At 58.1% G+C, this 22,767-nt stretch overlaps 1 protein-coding gene across 1 annotated transcript in view; it reads left to right on the plus strand.

Annotated features, from left to right (window-relative positions):
- Positions 1-556: 556 nt before the first annotated feature.
- The window catches only part of MYO15B (myosin XVB), a 32,890-nt gene continuing 10,679 nt past the window's right edge, over positions 557-22,767 (plus strand). The window contains exons 1-33 of the mRNA XM_043582651.1: positions 557-3,246; positions 3,651-3,714; positions 3,967-4,076; positions 4,245-4,319; positions 4,653-4,749; positions 5,012-5,115; positions 5,287-5,350; positions 5,543-5,656; positions 5,788-5,949; positions 6,771-6,884; positions 7,003-7,061; positions 7,137-7,269; positions 8,241-8,336; positions 8,589-8,720; positions 9,141-9,266; positions 12,709-12,786; positions 13,079-13,194; positions 13,286-13,331; positions 13,452-13,576; positions 13,998-14,115; positions 14,322-14,491; positions 18,394-18,487; positions 19,042-19,098; positions 19,405-19,462; positions 19,671-19,801; positions 20,511-20,606; positions 20,720-20,955; positions 21,039-21,217; positions 21,370-21,442; positions 21,791-21,952; positions 22,199-22,299; positions 22,401-22,477; positions 22,595-22,679. Coding sequence (XP_043438586.1) covers positions 1,190-3,246; positions 3,651-3,714; positions 3,967-4,076; positions 4,245-4,319; positions 4,653-4,749; positions 5,012-5,115; positions 5,287-5,350; positions 5,543-5,656; positions 5,788-5,949; positions 6,771-6,884; positions 7,003-7,061; positions 7,137-7,269; positions 8,241-8,336; positions 8,589-8,720; positions 9,141-9,266; positions 12,709-12,786; positions 13,079-13,194; positions 13,286-13,331; positions 13,452-13,576; positions 13,998-14,115; positions 14,322-14,491; positions 18,394-18,487; positions 19,042-19,098; positions 19,405-19,462; positions 19,671-19,801; positions 20,511-20,606; positions 20,720-20,955; positions 21,039-21,217; positions 21,370-21,442; positions 21,791-21,952; positions 22,199-22,299; positions 22,401-22,477; positions 22,595-22,679 — 5,509 coding nt within the window. The 5' untranslated portion in view covers positions 557-1,189. The remainder of the gene's footprint in view (positions 3,247-3,650; positions 3,715-3,966; positions 4,077-4,244; positions 4,320-4,652; positions 4,750-5,011; positions 5,116-5,286; positions 5,351-5,542; positions 5,657-5,787; positions 5,950-6,770; positions 6,885-7,002; positions 7,062-7,136; positions 7,270-8,240; positions 8,337-8,588; positions 8,721-9,140; positions 9,267-12,708; positions 12,787-13,078; positions 13,195-13,285; positions 13,332-13,451; positions 13,577-13,997; positions 14,116-14,321; positions 14,492-18,393; positions 18,488-19,041; positions 19,099-19,404; positions 19,463-19,670; positions 19,802-20,510; positions 20,607-20,719; positions 20,956-21,038; positions 21,218-21,369; positions 21,443-21,790; positions 21,953-22,198; positions 22,300-22,400; positions 22,478-22,594; positions 22,680-22,767) is intronic.

Below are 22,767 nucleotides of genomic sequence, written 5' to 3' on the forward strand. Positions count from 1 at the left end.
GTGACCTTGGGCAGATGACCTCACTCTTGTGCTCTAGTTTACTTACCTATAAAACAGGGCATAATCATAGGGCCTGCCTCAGAGGGTGGTAAGGATTAAATGAGAGTCTGTAAAATCGCTCGGCACCTTAACACCCAACCAAAGGAGGTGAAAGTTACCAAGCTACGGTGGCTGGTGGTAGGGGCCAGGAGAGGAGGAGACGGTTCCCGAGGGAGGGAGGGAGAGTGGAGCATGGGCAGAGGAGGACTCACACAGACTGGAGGAGCAAAGCAGGTGAAGGAAAGAATGGGGAAAGTGGGAGCCAGAGGTGAAAGCTGGGCTTGGAGGGAGAGTCCCCTCTCCCTGGGAGGCTCTGGGAAGACAGCTGGCCACACCCACGCAACTGAGTGAGCTACAGGCCCCGGCCTGGATCAATAGGGCAGAGAGGAGGGCACCAGGAAGGCAAGAGATTGGAGATACATCAGATACGTTGTAATGGGCCAACGAAAGTCAAGTTTACTGCTGATGGTAGCCCCTCACACCTGTTCTCCAGCAGGCCTTGGGAGCCAGACTGCTCGGGTTGGCGTCCCACCTCTGACCACCACTGACACTTGGCTGTGTGCCTCAGTCGCATCGGCCATAAAACGGGAATCCTTAGGGCACCCACCTCTTAGCATGCTTCCAAGAATTAAACGACTCCATAGTAAAGTGTTTAAAACAGTGGCTGGCATATAATAAGCCCTGAAGTGTTAGCTCTTTGCTGATACTATTGAGGCCAAGGGGACGAAGGAAGGAGAGTGGGTATCCCTTAGAGTCCCCAGGATGATGGCCCAGACAGGCTCATTGAAAGGGGGGCAAGCGGTGAAAGGGGAGCAGAGCACGTGGGTCCCTGCAGCTTGGCACAGTGCCAGGCTGGCCTGGCTGGCAGTGCCTCCCAGGTGGCACAGTTGCCCCGTCCTCGGCCTTTGATGCTGAAGCGTCTCCTCTTTCCTGGGCGGCCTCCACTCCTTTGTTGGTCTAAGGGGTCAGGACCCCGCGGCCAACTGCATAATTAATGCTCTTGAGTAAGGCTGGAGCCCCCAGGGGGTAGACTGCCAGTAGAGCCAGAGCAGAACGGGTGTGGGCGCTGCCAAGAGCTGAGGGCACTGCGGGCTAAGGTCTTCAGGGCGAGGACAGAGACGCCGAGAAGCCCCTCTTCACTGGGCCCGCCATGGGTGGGAGCAAGGGCAAAGCGTCCCAGCGCCAGGAGGGCCCCAGGAGACCGGTCGCAGGGGAACAAGAGTCCCCGTCGGGCAGCGCCCACTGCGCGCCCAGCCAGGAAAGCGGACAGGGTCGCCGTAAGGCCCGAAGGACCAGACCGGTCTTGGAACCGGTCACTGCGGGAAGCCACAGGACCCACGCTGGCCGCGGGAAGCCCACCGCAGAGCAGAAGGGCGGCTGCAGACGGTCAGGGGCTGGGCCGCCAGCAGAGGCCCAGGGGAGACTAGGCAGTGCGCGGCGTCGGGGACGCGGATCTAAGGAGAGCCGGGAGCCCCGGGAGGACCGTGGCGGGCGCCTGGAGGAAGAGAGTCTCTCCCGAGAAGGGACAACGAGTGAGCTCTGCCGCCGCAGGAGGAGAGGAAAAGGGCGGGGACCCTCGGCTCGGCAGGGCTGCCGGGAGACTCGGAGCCCGCATGGGGACACGTCGGGTGGAGACGGGGGCAGCTCTTGCCCGGACAGCGAAGCCCGCGAGGCCCAGGAGAGCGACAGCCAGAGCACTGGGGCCCCAGAGCTGCGACCCAAGCCGGAACAAAAGGACACGGTCCCGGGAGACACCCAAACCGAGTCGGAGCCAGACCTGGAACCCGGCGAACGCCCCAGCAGCGACGGCGGGGGCAGCGCTGAACTCCGGAGCCGGGAAGGGTCGTCGGGGGTGGGACCCCAGGGAGAGAAGGAGGATTCCGGGACAGTCACGGAATCGAGTCTGGAGGGGGCCGGACCTGGAGGGGGCCCACGGACAGCCCCAGGAACGGCGAGCCAGGCCACCGAAGCCGAAGAGACTAGGCCGGGCAAAAAACCCAAGGCCCCCAGGCCCCTCGAGGGCAGCCCAGAGTGCGTCTCCCGGAGCTCGAGGGCTTCTCGGGACCCCAGGCTGGCCCGGGACACAAGAAACAGCGAGGCGCGGCCGGAGGCTGAGTCGCAGGGCGCCGAGCCGGGAAGAGCCGAGGCCTCCGGGACTCGGCGCCTCCAGGTCGGAAAGGCGGTGGGGGAGGTGCAAGTGGCGGCAGGTGAGAGCGAATCTGGGGCTGGAGGGGGAGACGGGCGCCGGGACCCAGCGCCGCTGGCCGCCCTCGTGGCGCTCCGCAGGCTCCGCGTGAAATCCCCGGCAGGCCCCGCTCCCCAGACCGCCGCTTCGGCTCCCCGCCGCGCCGGCCTTAAAGAGCGGCTGCGGCGCGTGGCGCGCGCCCTGGGTCTGCTGCGGTGGCTTTGGCTGCGGCTGCGGCGGCCGGAGGGCGAGGGCCGGGGGGCGGGGTCGCGGGCGGCCGGGGGGCGGGGCCGCAGGCCGGGACCCAGGCGCCGTCTCGCGCTGCGCCTGGCGGGCGTAGCGAGACTGGGGGCGCGGCCCAGGCCTCCCCCTGGCGGCGGCTCGAGCTCCCCACAGCCTTCGAAGAGCCCAGCTCCCGAGGGCCCTTCTGAGGATGAGGACCGGACTCCGGATCCCAAGTTCGCGGTCGTGTTCCCCAGGATGCACAGGACCGGGAGGGAGTCGAGCAGTCGGAGCTCAGAGGAAGCGTCCGCGGACGCCCCAGCCCGGGGGGGACGCGTTTGGCCTTGTGAAGGGGCTTCGGGGGACAGGGAGGGGCGCAGGGCGAGTGGAGAAAGTGTGGCCGGGCCCCGCCGGGGCTCTCTCCTCGGCCCTGCTCCCCGCGACGAGCCCCCACTGGACGAGAGCGGCTCCAGCAGTGAAGCGGGGCCGGAAACCTTGGAGGCCGAGGCTCCGGTCCACTGGACTCAGAGCTCAGAACCCCGCGAGGACCCCGGACTTGACACCGACGACGCGCTGCTGCCTCGACTCACCTTGGAGACGCACCTGCGGTGGGAGAGAAGCCCGGGCCCCTGCGGGCCTCCGAGGGGGCGGTGGGTGCCAGAAGATGAGGCTGAGGAGGCGCTGGAGAGGGACCTGGAGCTGAGCCTCGGGCCGGGCCTGGAGGTACCGCCCTCCCTGGGAGCGGAGGGCAGGAGCCTTGCGGAAGGCCTGGAAGACACGGACGACCTGGCTCGGCTGCGGTGAGCAGGCGCAATTCCAAACCTGTCCTGTCTGGGTCAGAGTTCCTCATATGTCACCCCTACCTCCATTTTTATAAATTGTATCCTCAGAGACGGTATTGTAACTCACAAAAGGTCTTCCCGCGGGAAGAGGCGGGTGAGGGGTGAAAATCAGGTGCCCCCGCCTGGGACTTTCTTCTCTAACTGGCACAAAGCTGCCCTCTGGGTCAGCGGCCTGGTCCTGCTTGTAGCCCCCATGGAGCGGGTAACTCACTGAGCGGCCACACCCCTGTGTTATGGTCGGGGGCTCAGGGAGGATGCACGACTTGCCCAAAGTATCTCTCCATCCGGTGACAGCGCTAACCTAAGACCTCCTTCTGCCCCCCCCCCCCATTCCCTGCCTCTCCCTCCTGCTGTCCCCACAGACCAGTGTGTAACAGCTCTGTGCTGCTATGCCTCAAGAAGAGGTTTCACCTGGGCCGAATCTACGTACGGGGGCACCTGGGGAGGGTGGGTGGGCTGGGATTGCCTGTCCCCTGGGATCAGAGGGCTCTCTGGCACTTCTAGAACTTCTCCTTCCTTCTCCTCCCTGGGCTGGGTGCTGAACCCTCTCTGGGGACCTGCAGAGTGGGGGGGGGGGGGGGGGCTGGGGGGCTGGGCTGGGGAACACAGCAGCCCCACTCCATTTGTAGCCCCTGCTTCCTCCATGCTGTGACGACAGCATCTGTTTTTTTTCCCCAGACATTTGGGGGACCCTTTCTGCTCTCCCTGAACCCCCGCCGGCCCCTGCCTCTCTTCTCAGCTGAGGTCCTGGCCAGCTACCACCCCAAGAAGGCCCTTAACACCACCCCGTACGTGCCTTTGCCCCCATCAACCCTCTGCTCACCCCCTGGGCGGCTAAGCCCCAGCATGTGCCACTGATTGAGATCCTGGGGACCGAGGGCATGTCCTGCCTACGTGTAGGAGGGCCCAAATGCCCATCTCTGGCAACCTCATTTGCTCCCACCCTCTTCCCTCAGACACATCTTCGCCATCGTGGCGTCAGCCTATCGCTTGTCTCAGAGCACTGGGCAGGGCACATGCATTCTCCTCGGGTGAGCGGTGGGGCCCTGCTGAACCTACGGGCCACTCTGAGGGCTGGGAGGCAGGGACGTGGGGTCTGCATTTGAAGCTGTTGGCCTGGTGCCCTGCTGGGTGGCACCGCTGGACTTTGTAAGGGCTGTGCTCCTGGCTGAAGTCACCGCACGTGCCCCTTGACTCTGGCCTCTTGGCATCATCCTTCTCCTTGGTCTCCATGCCCTGGGTCTACCTTTCCACATTTCCGGGGGTAGGAATCACTTTCAGGTGGGCATGCCCCAGTTCCTGGGCTCCATGGGGTGTCCTATGTGCCCCTTCCTGAAAACCCTGTCAGCCCCTCCCTCCCACAGTGGGCACAGTGGCTCAGGGAAGACAGAAGCTGCCAAAAAGATTGTGCAATTCCTAAGCAGCCTGGAGCAGGAGCAAACAAGGGACAGAAGATGTCAGGTGAGAGGCAGCTGGGCATTTCCCAGGGTCCAAGAGGAACCATCCTTCTCCTTTGGGCCAGGTGGGCGGTCTTCAGGCCTCTGGCTTCTCCTTGGAGGCAGCCCCAGGCATTGCCTCCTGGAGGGCAGGGTGAGGTGGGGTGGGACTGACCCTCTCCAAGGACGAGCACAGCCCCTAGGCACAAAGCATCCTCAGCTGGGATGCCTGATCATGGACGCGGCTACCACTCCTGGGGATACTTGAGTGCCCCTCCCCCATGCAGCTGGACGGTGTGCTGCTGATGCTTCGCAGCTTTGGCCACGCCAAAACAGTCCTCAATGCAAACGCCAGTCGCTTCGGCCAGGTCTTGCATCTCTGCCTGCAGCGGTGAGTTAAGGGGGTCCTGGTGGGCACAGGGGGGCACCCACGATCAGTTCCCTTTACTGGGAACCAGAGGCTGCTGCCCTTGGGTCCAGCCCATAGTGGGTCCCATTCTGAGCAGGGCCCCTGGGTCACATGCACCCTGGGCACCCCCCGCCCACTGTCCCGTGCCCACAGTGGGGTCATCGTGGGAGCTTCTGTGTCACATTATCTGCTGGAGGCCTCGAGGGTGGTGTTTCAGGTAAGACCCGTGCTGCTGCTCGCCTCTCTCCAGCTTCCCAGAGTAGGAGAGGGAGAGGGGCCATGCAGGGAGTGTGGTTGCTAACCCCCTTGCCCCCCACCCTGCATCCCTGCCTTTCCCAGGACTTGTCCTTGCTCCCCTGAGGCACAGGACCAGAGCCCTGCTCCCCCTAAGCCAGTCCTTCTCCCCAAGGCCCAGGCTGAGCGGAGCTTCCATGTTTTCTACGAGTTGCTGGCGGGGCTGGACCCTGTGGCACGGGAGCAGCTCTCCCTGCAGGGGCCGGAGACCTACTACTACCTGAACCAGGTGGGGGCGGGGCTTGCCTGGGGAAAGGTCTGGGAGCAGGGGTCTAAGGAGTGGCCGGAGTGGAGGGAAGCTATGGGCTGTCAGGCCCTGCCCCCTCACCCCTGCTCCCTCACCCCTGCTGTGCTCTCCAGGGCCAGGCCTGCAGGCTCCAGGGCAAGGATGATGCCCAGGACTTCAAAGGGCTTCTGAAGGCCCTGCAGGTGCTGGTCACGCGCCCTGAGGAGCTGACCGCCGCCTGGGCCATGCTGGCCGCCATCCTGCAGCTGGGCAACGTCTGCTTCTCCTCTTCAGAGGTGGGCTCCCGCTGTGGCCAGAGGCCAGTCTGGACGCGGCTTGTTTGCACGGTCAGGGCAGTCATGATACCGAATACCTGTGGGCCTCCCTCCAGGCCTCACGGCTGCCCTGGGAAGCAGGCGGGTTCGTTGTGTAGATGCGAGAACAGAGACCTGGGTCGTCTATGCCAGTGCCAGTGCCACCAAGCTGCCACCCTGGAAAGGGAGACCTGCACTAACTGAGTAGCTCCTATGTACCTGGCTCCGTCTAAATCATTTTATATATTTGTTTTCTTTTTCTATTGTTTTTAAATGCTTATTTATTTTAATATAATTTATTGATTAATAGACAGTGTGCTCTTGGTTTTAGGGGAATGTTTATTTTTGAGAGAGAGAGAGAAAGAGAGAGAGGGACAGACACAGTATGAGCAGGGGAGGGGCAGAGAGCGACGGAGACACAGAATCCAAAGCAGGCTCCAGGCTCCCAGCTGTCAGCACAGAGCCCCGCATGGGGCTCGAACCCATGGACCGTGAGATCGTGACCTGAGCTGAAGTCAGACGCTTAACTGACTGAGCCACCCAGGCGCCCCTCTATCTGTTTTCTAATTCGGTTCTCACGACAACGCTGGAACTTAGGGTCGTTGTTTCCCCTTTAACAATAAGACAGTGGAGGCTCGGAGAGGAAAAGTCTTGCCAGAGCCAGCCAGCTAGTGAGGAAGTAAAATTAGGACTCGCACTCAGGGTCCCAGGCTCCAGAGTCGGCTCCTACCTGCCCGGAGCTACCTGTGGGATGTGGCCATTCCCCCGCAGAGCTGTTCCTGTTCCCTCCCTTCTCTGTCCAGCGGGAGTCCCAGGAGGTGGCTGCTGTGTCCAGCTGGGCCGAGATCCACACGGCAGCCCGGCTGCTGCTGGTGCCACCAGAGCGCCTGGAGGGGGCTGTCACCAGGAAGGTCACGGTGAGCCCCGGGGCTCCTCAGGAGGCAGGGCCAACCCCCACCACCCGCAGGCTTGGTGTGGGCCCGTGTCAGCCTCAGACCTGATGTTCTGCATCTACGTACCTCCCCTGCTCTCCAGGAGACAGCCTATGGCTGGGTCTGCAGATCTCTGCCGGTGGAAAGCGCCATTGATGCCAGGTGGCCCCAGGGGTGGGAGAGAGCCATAGCCGGGCCCAGCTCGCTACTGCACTGGCTCACTCACCACGCCCACAGGGACGCCCTGGCCAAAGCCCTGTATTCACGGCTTTTCACTTGGCTTCTGGGGAGGACCAACGCGCAGCTGGCACCACCCGGGGAGGGAGAGAGCATGGACACCGTCACCGTCGTGGACGTCTATGGCTTTGAGGTCACCCCTTGGGGTGGGGCCCAGGACCGGGTGCCCACCTCATCCTGATCATTTCTGGGGTCAGCTCTCCCTGAGGGTGGCACTCGTGAGCTCTTGCCTGCCTCGCCACGAGACAGGACACAATCCATGGGTGTGGCCTTTCTGCCCTGCTCGGTCCAGCCCTGATATCGCTTCTGGAGAGTTCTGTCCTGCTCGGCCTTGCTGAGTCTCACAGGAGCCTCTAAGGCAGCCGGGAAGGCACAGGCCCTAGGATGGGTCTCACCTCCTGTGCACCAAGAGGAGCAGGAGAAGGGACAGTGCCCTGAATGGCCCTGAGTTTTCATAATCAGGGAGGAGGGGGCTTGGGCAAGAGGAGGTGGCCTCTTTCCCTGGTCGGGCACTGTTCACTGCTCCCTGCTCTCTCGTCTCCAGCGTGCCCTGGGGGACCATGCCCTCTCTGAGCAGGGGATGCTTGTGGCAAGTGTGGGTTCTTGTGTGTGTGTGTTAGAGCGTGGCAGGGCTCTCCGTACAAAGCTGCGTGGAGCGGGGGCTCTTCCGGGCTTATGAGTGAAGTGCTGGGGGGCACAGAGGAAGGAGCCTGTAATCCTTATGGGAGGAATGCTGGAAGGTTTCGGGAGGCAGCAGCCTGGGGCCCTGTTTATGAGGATGTGGGATTCTGAGAGCCAGCGAGCTACTGGGCCATAGGAAAAGGCACCTTCCAGGCCACAGGATGGCTGTGACCAGAGGCCTGGAGGCTCACAGTTGTGCTGAGGCAGAGGGAAGGGTGTGGACTGAGGCGTGGGCACTCTCTGTGCCTAGGCCTTTGGACTTGACCCTGGAGGTTGCAGCATCAGCCTCCGGGCACCACTCCTCCCTGAGTTCTGGGAGGAGAATGAAGGACACCAGGCCCACGTGCAGCACCGCCCCTCACGGCACCTGCCCCATGCCCCCACCTCGTGTGGGTGCCCACCTCACTGCCCACATGCCCCTAGGCCCTGCGGGTGAATGGCCTGGAACAGCTGTGCAATAACCTTGCCAGCGAGCGCCTGCAGCTCTTCACCAGGCAGACGCTGCTGGCCCAGGAGGAGGTAAGAGGAGCTGGGCCTGGCGGTGGAAGGGGGCACCCAGGCGTTCCCAGAGCAGAGGCCATCCTTGGGAAACCGAGGGCGCTGAACTGAGAGCCCTGCCCCTAAGCACCCCCTGCTGTGGGCCATCTCAGCCTTCCTGGGCCTCCTTTTACTCATCTGTACAACGGGAGAGCCCCCCCTGCTCTGGCTCCGATGAGCTCCCCCGTGAATGTGGGCATGCCCTGTGACTGGCCCAGTGCTGGCTGTTCCCAGGAGGCCTGTCAGCGAGAGTTGCTGCCCTGGGTGCCCGTTCCCCAGCCTGTGAGGGAGACCTGCCTGGACCTCTTCGTAGACCAGCCCCACAGCCTCCTGAGTATCCTGGATGCCCAGACGTGGCTGTCCCAGGTGAGCCCCCAGTGGTAAGGACGAGGTGGGGGCCCTAGTGGCCAGGCCAAGGCCATCAGGGTCTCCCAGAGGAGCAAAAAAGTGATGGGGTCCAGAAACCCTGCCTATAGCCTCTCAGCAGAGCTTGGGAAGGCAGTGGGCAAACTAGGTTCAAATCCTGTCTCTGGGTGACCTTGAGCAAGATACCTGACCTCTCTGGGGTTCTTCAAGTCCTTGCTGCAGAAGGGGCAGGGTGGTGGCGACTGCACAGGGCCTATGTGGGGCCTGTAGGGGTCCCTCAGGCCTCCAGCTAGTAGAGGGCAAGCCTCAGGGCTGGGGTACAGCCATTCCACAAATACTGATGGACCCGGAAGGGATGCACAGTCCAGGCAGGGTGACGTCACGTGCAAAGGCCTGAGGAAAGCTCATCTCTCTTATCAGGCCACAGACCACACCTTCCTCCAGAAGTGCCACTATCACCATGGCAGTCACCCCTGCTATGCCAAGCCCCAGCTGCCCCTTCCTATCTTCACCGTGAGGCATTACGCTGGGACCGTCACCTACCAGGTATCAGGGTAAATCAGAGACAGACTCCCGTGTGAATCAGTGGTGTCTGCTCCCCAGAACTGAGTCACCAGACAGGTAATAGGAGCAGGTGAGGGGAGGCCCCTTCGAGGGCTTGACTGTTAGGTTTCTACCTGTGCCCTTGGCGCTACGCAGTGTTTTCTTTTTTTAAAAAATATTTTTTGAAGTTTATTTATTCATTTATTTATTTAGACAGGGAGGGGCAGAGAGAAAGGGAAAGAGAATCCCAAGCCCGATGCAGGGCTTGAACTCACGGAACTCAGGAACCGCGAGATCGTTACCTGAGCCCAAACCAGAAGTCCAACAGTCAACTGACTGAGTCACCCAGGCGCCCCAATGCTACACAGTTCTCAGCGTGACTTACTTACCTCAGGCTGAGCACGATGGGGTAGAGGCAGTGGAGGCCTTGGGAACCTTAAGACCAGGAAGGGCAGAGCAGGCGTGTGGGACCTGGCTCTGATAACCTCAGGCTGTCTGTTCCTCCTTTTTTTTTTGTAATGTTTGTTTATTTTTGAGAGAGCACAAGCAGGGGAGGGGCAGAGAGGGAGGGAGACACAGAATCCGAAGGAGGCTCCAGGCTCTGAGCGGTCAGCACCAAGTCCAACGCAGGGCCTGAACCCATGAACTGTGATTTCAGGACCTGAGCTGAAGTGAGACACTTAACAGACTGAGCCGCCCAGGCGTCCCTCTGCTTCTCCTTCTGAGCCTTCATTCTCTCAACTGTGAAATGGGAGTGGGAATCTGTCCTATAACATTGTTGTGAGGATTGAATGCAATAATGTGGAAATGGTCAGGCAGCTGCTAGGTGCCCACCAAAGGCACCCTCCTTTCCCCCTTCTGAGTTTCACGGAGGCTGGGTAGGGGCCTGGTATATAAAAGGTAGGACCATGTGACTTGTTTGAAGTAGGGCAAGTCAGGGAAGGCTTCCTGGAGGAAGTGACATGCTTTGGTTGTAGAAGAAAACACAAACTATCCAAGAGTTACACAAACCCAAGGGACTTATGTCAATTATACCTCTCCCCGCCACCCCCCAAAAAGCCAATCATGTCTGGGAAAAAAAAAAAGAAACACAGGGAGATTGAATAGAGAAAAACCACAAACTATATTGAAACTCACAAAAGAAAATCTGAAAAAAGAGGGTCAAACCACATTGCTGGTGGGGAACCCTAATACCGTTCCTCCTTTCTCAGTTAATCTAGAAAAGCAATACAATTCCAGACAATACCCCAGTCGGGTTCTTATGGGAGGAGGAGGAACAAATTTTGACAAAATTATTCTGAAGTGTTACCTGAAAAAGCATTGCATGAGAATAGCCAATAAAATAATGAAAAACAGAAGGTTAGGGAGGAATTTGCTCTATCAGATATTAAAACATAGTCATTGAAAGAGTATGGTATTGATAAGGAACAGAGCCATCAATGGGACAGAATTGTTCCAGATAAGTGAGATCTTAGTGTGTGTGTGCATGCGCGTGCACACACACACACACACACACACAGTGCTTTTGTGTCTGACTTCTTGCACTAAGTATGATATTTTCCCAAGGTTCATCTATATTGTAGCACGTGTCTGATTTCCTTCCCTTCCATGGCTGAATAATAATCCGTTGTATGGATGGACCACATTTCATGTATCTGTTCATCAGTTGATGGATACTTGAGTTTCGGCTTTTTTGGCTTCTGTGAATAACGCACGGCTGTGCGAGTCTCTATTCGAGTCTCTGCTTCCAATTCTCTTGGAGTATGTACCTAGGAGTGGAAGACCTGGCTCAAAAGTAGTTCTAGGTTTACTTTTTTTCAAGGAGCCGCCAAACTGTCTTCCTCAATGGCTGCACCATTTCATATTCCCATGAGCAGCGCGTAAGAGCTTCAGTTTGTGTCCTTGCCAGCACTTGTTATGTTCCGTTTTTAAATTTTTTTTTTTTAAGTTTATTTATTTGTTTTGAAAGAGAGCGTGAGCTTGAGCTGGGGAGGGGCAGAGAGAGAGAGAGAGAGAGAGAGAGAGAGAGAGAGAGAGAGAATCCCAAGCGGGCTCCACACTGTCATCACAGAGCCGGACGCAGGACTCGAATTCACAAACTATGAGATCATGACCTGAGCTGAAATCAAGAGTCAGATGCTTAACCAACTGAGTCACCTGGTGCCCCCTTATTTTCCATTTTTTAAAATGATAGTCCTCCTAGTGGGTGTGAAATGGTGCCTCACTGTGGTTTTGATTCATGTTTCCCTAATGGCTCATGATGAGAATCTTTTCATGTGCTTCTTGGCCAGTGGTGTGTCTCATCTGGAGAAGTATCTATTCAAGTCCTTTGCCCATTTTCGAATTGAGCCGTTGTTGTTGTTGTTGGGTGTAGGAGTTCTTTATATAATCCGCATATTAATTCCTTATCTGATACATGATATTTTCCCCTACTCTGTGGGTTGTCTTTTTGTTCTGTTATCTTTTGAGGGGCACCTGGCTGTCTTAGTCCATTGAGCATCTGACTCTTGATTTCCACTCAGATCATGATCCCAGGGTCTTGAGATCAAGGCCTGCATCAGAGGTGCACTGATCGTGGAGCCTGCGTAAGAGTCTCTCTCTTTCCACCTCTGCCTCTTCTCCCTGCCTTGCACATGCATGTATGCACTCTGTCTCTCAAATAAGAATAAATAAAACAAAAATGTCTTTTGATGCACGAAAGTTTTAGTTTTTAAATTAATTAATTAACTTATTTAGTCGTCTCTAAACCCAACATGGGGCTCGAGCTCACAACCCCGAGATTAAGAGTCATATGCTCCACCGACTGAGCCAGCCAGGTGCCCCACAAAAGTTTTTAATTTTGATGAAATCCAGTGCATCTATTTTTTTTTTCTTGCCTGTGCTTTTGGTGTCCTATTGAGCAAATCATTGCCAAGTCCAATGTCAGGAAGCTTCTCCCTGTGTCTTCTTCTAAGAATTTTAGAGTTCTAGGAGTTCTAGGTCTTACATTTAGATCTTGTTTTTTTTTTTAATTTTATTTATTTATTTTGAGAGAGAGCAAGCAGGGGAAGGGGCAGAGAGAAAAGGAGAGAGAGAATCCCAAGCACGATCCACGCTGTCAGCACAGAGCCAGACGTGGGGCTCGAACTCACAAACCGTGAGATCATGACCTGAGCTGAAATCAAGAGTCCGGCGCTTAACCGACTGAGCCACCCAGGCTCCTCTTAAATTTAAGTCTTTGATCCATCCATTCATTTTGGGTTAATTTCTATATCTGGTGTGAGATAAAAGCCCAGGTCCATTCATTTGCCTGGGGATTTCCAGTTTTCCCAGAGGCTCTAGTTGAAGAGACAAAGGAGGCCCTTTAGCTCAGTGGGGAGAGGCTGGGTTACGTCACCAAGACCCCAGCCTCCACCCCAGCCTCCCTCCTTGGCTTCCCCTCTGCTCCCCACATTGTCTCTTACAGGTTCACAAGTTTGTGGACAGAAACCGGGATCATCTTGACCCTGCCGTGGTGGAAATGCTTGCTCAGAGCCAGCTCCAGGTGTCCCTGCCAGCCTTCTCTGGGCCCCCACCCCTCCACACTGTGGCCCCCACTCTGCCCCGGACACTCTTGCCCAAGGGGCAGCCCCTGGCACTTTGGACCATGGGCTGAGCTCTCCAGGGTCTGGATGCTACAGACTGCTCCCTGCCCCCAGTTCTGCAAAGACAGGGCTCAGGCCCACTCCAGTCCCGCAAGGGGCGCAGGCCCACCCCAGCTCCGCGGGGACGGGGCACGGGCAGGGCTATGGAGAGGCCTGGGGGGCAAGCCAGCTCAGCCTCCTCTTGCCCTGCAGCTGGTGGGCAGCCTGTTCCAGGAAGCAGAGTCCCGGTCCGGGGATGGGCGAGGCAAACCCACGCTGGCGTCTCGCTTCCAGCATTCTCTGGAGGACCTCCTAGCCCAGTTGGGCAGGTGAGAACAGTGCCCCCCCCATAGGAGACCCCAGGGAGTTGAATGGAGGGGGGCTGGTCTATGCCCAAATGACCCCCTTTCCTCCCATCAGGAGCCATGTCTATTTCATCCAGTGCCTCAACCCCAACCCGGGAAAGGTGAGCTCCCCTCCACCCCATGCATGGCCCTGGAGCCTTCCCATCCACCTGCCCCGCCTTTCTCAGTGGCCCCTGCAGCTTTAAGCCCCAGCTTTCATTGGCTCTTTCCCACGGCCACAGCTTCCGGGTCTCTTTGATGTAGAACACGTGGCAGAGCAGCTGCTCCAGGCAGGCATCCTGGAGGCAGTGTGTACCCGCAGTGCCAACTTTCCTGTGCGTGTGCCCTTCCAGGCTTTCTTGGCCAGGTAGGGCCCCAGGATGGGGGCGGCCAAGGGCCCGGGGACCTCCGGGCCCGGACCCACAGGGACGGCTGGCAGACCCGGGGTTCCTTTGGGGCGGAGATGGACCCACTTTCTTAGGGACCTTAGGCCTGGCTTCTATCTTCTTCCTTGAGCTGTTCTTTTTCCTTCTCTCCCTCCATCCCTCTCTCCTTCCCTGTTCATTACCCACCCCACCACCACCACCACCACCAAGCCTCCATCTGTCCCTCCTCCATACAGCAAAACCCTGCTGGGTGCCTGGCACAGAGTAGGTTGTTTCCCAATCGCTGTTGAATGACTTAGGGACTAAGTACACTCTGGGGGGGGGGAGGGGGATGGTGGAACAAGGGGGGAGGGAGGTCCTCGCTGTGCTTGTTCTGACCTCAGCTCTCCATCTGAGGGGCAGGTTCCGGGCCCTGGGGACAGAGGGGCAGGGAGAGTCCTCAGACCGGGAGAGGTGTGGCGCCATCCTGAGCCAGGTGCTGGGGGCTGAGTCGCCCCTCTGCCACCTGGGAGCCACCCAGGTGGGTGCACGTGTGCAGAGAGGCAGGCATGGCTGGAAAGGGAGAGGAGTGTTCGGGGACAAACTTGGGATTTGGAGTGGGCCTGGGTGGCAGGTGTCCTGGGCTCCCCACAAGAATGGGTTGTCCTGCTGGAAGGGAGGAGGCTGAGGCCTCAGGAGAAGAGCAGGGTGGGCCCTGGCTGCCCGAGCCCTCCCCTTTGCCCCCAGGTCCTGCTGCGGGAGTCCGGCTGGCGGCAGCTGGAGTGGCACTGGGCCCGGCGACGCTCCCAGGCCCTGCTCGCCCTGCACCGCAGCCTGCGCGCATGCATCTCTCGCCAGCGCCTCCGCCTCCTCCTCCTGCCGCGGATGCAGGCGCGCGTGCGAGGGCTCCAGGCCAGGTCTGCAGGGGTGGGATGAGCAGGGGGCAGGGGGGCTTCTCAGTTGGTGGGGCAGGGTGTGGGAGGGGTAGGGCCTCACGGCAAGTCTATCTGCCCCAGTGCGGTCCCCGCCCATACCCCTGCAACCTCTGCTTGAATGCCCCTACTCACAAGAAGCCCACTACCTGCTAAGGCCACCCAAAACTGCAGTCTTGACTCCTTGAGTGTTTTTTAGTCTGTTCTTCACTCCGCTGCAAAAATGCTCTTTTAAAAGCATGAATCAGGGGGCGCCTGGGTGGCGCAGTCGGTTAAGCGTCCGACTTCAGCCAGGTCACGATCTCGTGGTCTGTGAGTTCAAGCCCCGCGTCGGGCTCTGGGCTGATGGCTCGGAGCCTGGAGCCTGTTTCCGATTCTGTGTCTCCCTCTCTCTCTGCCCCTCCCCCGTTCATGCTGTGTTTCTCTCTGTCTCAAAAATAAATAAACGTTAAAAAAATTAAAAAAAAAATAAAAGCATGAATCGGGGGGCGCCTGGGGGACTCAGTCGGTTAAGCGTCCGACTTCAGCTCAGGTCATGATCTCACTGTTCATGGGTTCGAGCCCCACGTCGGGCTCTGTGCTGCCGGCTCGGAGCCTGGAGACTGCTTCAGATTCTGTGTCTTCCTCTGTCTCTCTCTGCCCCTCCCCTGCTCGCACTTTGTCTCTGTCTCTGCCTCTCTCTCAAAAATAAATAAATATTAAAAATTTTTTAAATAAAATAAAAGCACGAATCAGGCTGTGTGAGGCCCTGCCTGCCTCTCCAGCCTCTAGGTCAGAGTTTTATACTCCAGGCTCTTTGGGTTTCTTGATCCTATAACACTCCCTCCCCCTTCTCACATAATTAACTCTCATTCACTTTCACAGCGTGTCTTTGCTCTTCACCCAACAGCTGTTGGTTGACCTCCTCCATCACCACCCACCCCAGCCAGGCACGGGGACACAAGGATCAAGGCAGAGATAGTGCCTACCGGGCTCACTGGGGAATCAGGTGCAGAGGGCAAACCAGCCACCAGGCACCCCAAAGGTGGTGTGAAAGTGCTGAGACAAAGTAAGGGCAGTGTCGTGGACACCAGGGAAGCCTTCCGAGGCGGGGCACCCATCAGCGCTATCCGTTTCCAAAAATGTTTTCATCACCGACAGAAACTTTGCATCTCTTACGCAATTATTCCCCACTTGCCTTTCCCCCAGTCCCTAGTAACCTCCAGTCTACTTTCTGTCTCTACCAACTTGCCTGTTCTAGATATTACGTGGAAATTGACTCATACAGTATTTCCTTTTACACCTGGCTCACTGCTCTAACTATAATGTTTGCAAGGTTCATCCATGTCGTAGCCGGTATCAGAACTTCATGTTTTTTAAATCTTTAAAGAAGTTTTTATTTTTGAGAGAGAGAGCATGAGCAGGAAAGGGGCAGAGAGAGAGGGAGACGTAGAATCTGAAGCAGGCTCCAGGCTCTGAGCAGTCAGCACAGAGCCTGATGAGGGGCTTGAACTCACAGACTGTGAGATCATGACCTGAGCTGAAGTTGGACACTCAACCGACTAAGCCACCCAGGCACCCCTCATTTCGTTTTTTTTTCTTTTAAATTAATTTGTTTATTTTGAGAGAGAGAGTGTGTGAGCAGGGGAGGGGCAGAGAGGGAGGGAGAGAGAGGGGATCCCAAGCATGCTCCCCGCTTGTCAGTGTGGAGCCCAGTGTGGACCTTGAACCCACCAACAGTGAGAACACGACCTGAGCTGAAATCAAGAGTCAAGTCAGCTGCTTAACCGACTGAGCCACAAAACTTCGTTTCTTTTTTATGGACGAATAATGTTCTGTCATGTGCACAGACCACACCTTGTGTATCCGCTCATCCGTCAGTGGTCACTTGGACTGTTTCCACTTTTTGGCAACTGTGAGGAAGGCTGTTCGGAACGTGAGCGTGCGAGTATCTGTTCAGGTCTCTGCTTTCAATTCTTTGGGAATTGAAAGGAGTGGAATTGCCGGATCACGTGGTAATTCTCTGTTTCGTGTTTTGAGGAGCTGTTTTCCACGGTGGCTGCCCCGTTTCCTGTTCCACCAGCATGAGCCAGGGTTACGGTTTCTCTACAGCTTTGCTGATGTTTATTTCGCACTATTTATTTATAAAGTTTATTTATTTATTTTTGAGAGAGAAAGAGAGCACGAGCAGGGGAGGGGCAGAGGAGACGGAGACAGAATCCGAAGCAGGCTCCAGGCTCTGAGCTGTCAGCACAGAGCCCAGTGCGGGGTTCAAACCCATGAACCACGAGGTCATGACCTGAGCCGAAGTCGGACACTAAGCTGACTGAGCCACCCACGCGTCCCTATTTTCCACTTTTTAAATTAGAGCCATCCTACTGGGCGTGAAACGGTACCTCATTGTGGTTTTGATTTGCATTGCCCTAATGACGAACGAGGTTGAACATCTCGCTTTTCGGCCAGTTGTGTATCTTCTTGGAGAGATGTCTAGTCAAGTCTTCTGTCTGCCTTTTGATTGTACAGTTTGTCTTGCTGAGTTGTAGGAGTTCTTTATAAATCCTGGATATTAAACCCTTATCAAATCTGTGATTTGCAAACATTCCCCTGCCTGGTCTGTGGGTTGCCTTTTCACTCTCTTGATAGTGTTCTTTGAGGCCCCAAAACTATACATTTATTTTATTTATGTCTTAAGATTTTATTTTTAAGTAATCTCCACACCCAACATGGGGCTCGAACTCACAACTCTGAGATCAAGAGTCACACCCTCCACTGACTGAGCCAGCCAGGTGCCTCCTATTTTTTTTTTTTTAAGTAAACTCTACCCCCAACATGGGGCTTAAACTCATGACCCCAAGACGCTCTACCAGACTGAACCAGCCTGGCACCTCAAAACTGTACATTTTTTTTATTTACAAAGATTTTTTTAAATGTTTTATTTATTCTTGAGACAGAGAAAGACAGAGCATAAGCAGGGGAGGGGCAGAGAGAGAGAGAGGCACAGAATCCGAAGCAGGCTCCAGGCTCTGAGCTGTCGGCACAGAGCCCAATGCAGGGCTCGAACTCAACAAACCGCGAGATCATAACCTGAGCCGATGTCAGACGCTTAACCGACCGAGCCACCCAGGCACCCCACATTTTTTTACTTTTTAATGTTAATCCTGCTTGTGACTCCTTTAGTGAGGAGTCTGGTCTTATATCTGGAAAATTCTCAAAGACACAATCTCTTCTGCGATGTCTTATTGGATTTCCAGTGATGGTATTTTTTTTTTTCATTTTTAGAAGTTCTTAAATAAAAATATGTCAGGGGCGCCTGGGTGGCTCAGTCGGTTAAGCGTCCGACTTCGGCTCAGGTCACAATCTCGCGGTCTGTGGGTTCGAGCCCCGCGTCGGGCTCTGGGCTGATGACTCAGAGCCTGGAGCCTGCTTCCGATTCTGTGTCTCCCTCTCTCTCTGACCCTCCCCTGTTCATGCTCTGTCTCTCTCTGTCTCAAAAATAAATAAACTTAAAAAAAAAATTAAAAATATGTCAGACTCTTCTCAACATGTCGGTTGATTCAGTTAATCGTGTGGTGGGGCAGGTATTACACGAATCCTCATTTTGTAGATGGTAGGGATAAAACAGAGAGGGAAAGTAACTTCCTCATGACCGCGAGGACTAAACAGGAGGGAAGTGAGCCCAGTGGTCGGCTCTGCTAAGACCTTAATCTCCTTCGCTGAACACCTGCTCAATGCACCTGTCCTTTCAAAGTGTCCTGTCCCTTCCCTGCTGCTTCTGTTAAGCACCTGGGGTGGGGGGCCGCTGGCCCGGGGTCAGTGTTTACGTTCGTGTCTTGGCTGGGGGATTCAGGTACTGGACTAAGGTTGGACTCCTCACCACGCCCTCCTCCCCCACCCCCACCGGCCTCTAGGAAGCGGTACCTCCGGCGGCGGGCGGCTCTGGGACAGCTGAACACCATCCTGCTGGTGGCCCGTCCCCTGCTCTGGAGGTGGCAGAGACTGCAGGTGCAGCTTTTGGGTGGGGCAGCTCGCGGTAGAAGTTAGGCCGCCTTGCTGGTCCGGCTCTTCCCATTCCCCGCTGCCTGCTGTAGGCCAGTGCCTCCTGGAGGTCGCTTCCTTTATCCCTGCCCGTCCTCCAGAGTCTGACTCTCCCCTGTCCGTCTGGGGTGCCTTCCTATCCCCTCCAGGCCTTCCTTAGGGCCTGCCAGCTCCCCTCTTTTGCCTGATGATTCCAATGTGAGGGCCATAAAAAAGCTCAAAGGTCAGTGTCCACATACTGCTCCCCTGGGGCCCCTCCCTGGATGGACTTTGTCCCCTGGGATCATTTCTTCCTGCCCTCTCCTCAGTGCCCTGGCAGACGGGCAGCGACGCCCACAGCACTAAGGCTGGTGAGGGCCCTGGAGGGCCGGTGGCAGGTGGCCGGCCCCTTAGGGTCTGTGCTTGTTTCTCTGCTGGGGGCTGGCGGGGGCAGCTGAACTGCCGAGGCGGGGAGGAGCTGCTGGGAGGTTTGAGGAGACTCCTCCCTGGGACCCCAGCATCTCCTGCGTCTCCCCGAGCAGCTTGGGCGTTGGCGTGGTTGGCACAGCAGGAGGACCTCCGAGAAAGCGCCAAGCATGGTAGGTGGACTGGAAGCTTGAGGGCGTCCGCTGGGTTATGAACCCACTGAACCTGGCGTGGCTCAAGGGAGAGTGTGGGGTCCCAGCTGAGCCACCGTGGCTCCTAGCTCTCAGGGGCATCCTACGCACCCCCTAAGAAGAGCCCTGGGCTGCCCTATTTTCCCTCCTTGGGCTCCTGGGGTCTTATTTGTGTCCAGGATCAGAACCCTCGGTCTTTGGAGATGTTTATAGTCCTGGGGGTGAGGAGGGACGCTGGGTCCCCGTAGCCCCTCCCTTAGCACCTTGTCAATTGCTCCTCTGTGCCAGGAGCTGGGACGCTTGGAGATCCCGGCTGAGCTGGCCGTCATGCTGAAGGCGGCAGAAGGTGAGTTTTGATTAGTGTCACTCTTGCCGTGACCCCTCTCCCCACCCGGTCTGTCTGCAGTGTGGTGGCTCTGACCCCACGGTCCCTCCCTGTGATGCGTTTGGCTCCCCTGAGCTCCCTCTGCCCCGGGGGCTGGGGGCTGATGGTGAGTGGGGGAGGCGGTGCCACAGCCCGGTGCCTGACCTGGTATTTCCCGTGCTGTCCCCAGGCCGTCAACATGTTTTGGCTGATAGCATCACGGAGTCGATGCCCCCGGAAGTGCCTGTCCGGCCCAAGCTGACCCTCCCCCCCGACATTGACCAGTTTCCATTCTCCAGCTTCATATCCATTAGCTTTCAGGTGGGTTCCCAGCCCTCGGCTCTTCCCGGCTGACCCCCACGGCTCCCCTGATGTTAGCCCTGCCAGGCAGGGGCTGTGTCTCTTCTTCCTTCTCCCCTGCAACACACCCAACCTCTCCTGTCACGGGAGTGATGGGTGTGGCTGCACTTCTAGGAGACCATCCGTTGAACCTAAACGCCTAGCCCTCTAGTGTCACTTAGACCCACGATGCCTCACCTTTGTTACCCCTGTGGCCTCCCCCCGCCGCTCCCGTTGAGGTCCTCTGGTTAAAGCGTGTGTAATGACGAGGCAAACGTCTGGGCTGCAGTGTTGGATGCGAAACAGGATTCGAAACTGCACTTGGAGTATGATCCCAATCTTGTTGACAGTGATAACAGGTGTGGGAGGGTGATGTGTGTTATCTATGCATAGAAAGTAAGACTAGAGAGACTAAAATGTCAGCTGTGGTCACGACGGGCAGTGAAATATTAATGGTGTTTTTTTATTCTTTATCCTTTTCCATGTTTTCTGAGTTTCCTGCATGCACGGGTGTCAATTTTCTAGCCAGAAAGAACAATTAAGATGCACGTTGCAGGTGGTTTTCCTGCCTTCCTGCCGGGCCCCCTCCGCCCTGAGGGCGCTCGCTCCTGCGGGCTCTGCCGGGGGCTGTCTCCAGCAGGTCAGCACAGACCAGCACCTGCTCAGGCACTGTCACCCTCCTTGCTTGCAGGAGCCATCCCTGCCCCACCCTGGGCAGCCACTGACCAAGCCCCTGACCCAGCTGGTCGGGGAGAACCCTCAGCATGCCCTGGATATCAACAAGGTGGTGAGTGGCACATCGGGGAGGGGACGGGGTGAGCCGGGCCCTGGCTCCTAGGTGCTGGCTGAGCACAAGGGAGGTCTGCGCATCCTGCACTCGTCCCCGCTCTGTGTCTACAGCTGCTGCGGCTCCTGGGGGACGGGTCCCTGCCCTCCTGGCAGGAGCAGACCATGGGCGAATACCTGGTGCGACAGGGGCAGCGGCGACCAGGGCTGCGGGACGAGATCTTCAGCCAGCTCGTGGCCCAGATCTGGCGCAACCCGGACGAGCAGCAGAGCCAGCGCGGCTGGGCCCTCATGGCCATGCTGCTCAGCGCCTTTCCCCCAATGCCCACCCTGCAGAAGCCGCTGCTCAAGTAAGGGGCCTGCCACGCGGGGGCCCAGTGACCGGGGTCGGTGGGCTGCCCACCCCCACGGCAGCCGCGTGCTGTCCCCACAGGTTTGTGTCCGACCAGGCCCCCACAGGCATGGCAGCACTGTGCCAGCACAAGCTCCTGGGGGCCCTGGAGCAGACGCGGCTGGCCCCCGGGATGGCACGCGCTCACCCGCCCACCCAGCTCGAGTGGACAGCCGGACGGCGGCGGGGCCGCATGGCACTGGACGTCTTTACGTTCAATGGTGATGCTCACCTTCCGCTCTCCAGTGGCACCTCCTGTGACCCTGATCTCCCTTCTGTCCTGCTCCTGGAAGCCCCGTGGGGACAGCAGCCCCTTCCTGTCAGGGAGGACCTGCTGCCGCTCACGCGGGCCCCCCACCCCTTGTCCCTGCAGAGGAGTGCTACTCAGCCGAGGTGGAGTCCTGGACCACGGGGGAGCAGTTCGCTGGGTCTATTCTGCAGAGCAGGTACTGGGGCCCGGGGTGGGGAGTGTGGCCAACGCTGACCACTGTCCCATCCTCCTGTGTCCCGCCAGGGGCCTCCTGCAAACCCAGGGCCAGAGCCTGCTCCCCCGAGGAGTGAGGCTGGGCGGGGGTGGGGACATGGAGGGGTAAGTGGGCTCCATAAATAAACGAGCATGTCAGAGCCGATGTAGAGGTAGAAGGCTGTGAGGTGCAAATGAAGGAGAGCCGTCTGAGGAAACCCAGTTCCTAACCCAGGTTCCGCCAGCCACCTCCGCTTGGCCCGCACTCAGGTCCTTGCCCCTTCCCCGGGGGGTCGTCTTCCTGGCTGACCACTGCCTCTGTCCTTCCCAGAGGCCTGGAGGTGCCCCCCCGTGGCTGGTCCGTGTCACTGCACTCCAGGGATTCCTGGCAGGATTTGGCGGGCTGTGACTTCGTGCTGGACCTCATCGGCCAGACTGAGGACCTGGGGGACCCCGTCAGTCCTCACAGCTACCCCATTGCCCCCCGTGGCTTGTAGGTGCCGCCCAGCGCCCCTGTCCCCAGCCTGTTCCTGTCTCAGATCTGTCATAGGTGACCCCCCGTAGCTACCCCATCACACCCTGGGGTTCATAGGACCTGCTACAGGGCCAGCCCCCCTCCAACCTAACCTTCTCCCACGACACGGGGATGACCCCCCACAGCGGCTTCTATCCTTTGCCTCAGCTGGGGCACCACCCCCATCCGAGGCACCCCCTTAGCTGGGCCCTCTGTCTCCTGCAGACCTGAAGATATCCCCCCCGCCCCTGGCATCCAGGCCCCCTCACTGCCCCCAGATCCACCTCCGGGTCCGCCCCCGACACTGTCCAGCAGGAGCCACACAGGTAAGGCAAGAATGGACACGGTAAGGTTGGCACGTGATGGGAATGGGGGTGCAGGAAGCCCCATACCCTAGAGTGACACTAACCCGCCTCTGGCCCCACAGCCGAGTCTCAGGTCTCAGGGAGTCTGGACGGCTTCCTGGACCACCTCTTCGAGCCGGTCCTCTCCCCAGGCCACAGCGTGAGTGTTCTGCACACACACCCGACCCCCACCCGCCCCTGCCCCACTCCGCTGCCTCTCCCATCTCTCCCAGGGCTCCAGTTCTGACCCCACAGCCTATGGCCTTTGTCCCTTCAGGATCTGGAGCAAGGCTGGGCTCTGAGCAGCCGCATGAAGGGAGGGGGCGCCATTGGGCCCATGCAACAAGGCAGCTACCCCATGGGTGAGTGCAGGGCTGGGCACCTATCCGGGGTCTCCCCAGGCAAGCATGGCCTGGGACCCCGCAGGAAGCACCCGTGGCCCCTGCTCTT

Source organism: Prionailurus bengalensis, chromosome E1 (assembly GCF_016509475.1).
Source record: "Prionailurus bengalensis isolate Pbe53 chromosome E1, Fcat_Pben_1.1_paternal_pri, whole genome shotgun sequence".
NCBI lineage: Eukaryota > Metazoa > Chordata > Mammalia > Carnivora > Felidae > Prionailurus > Prionailurus bengalensis.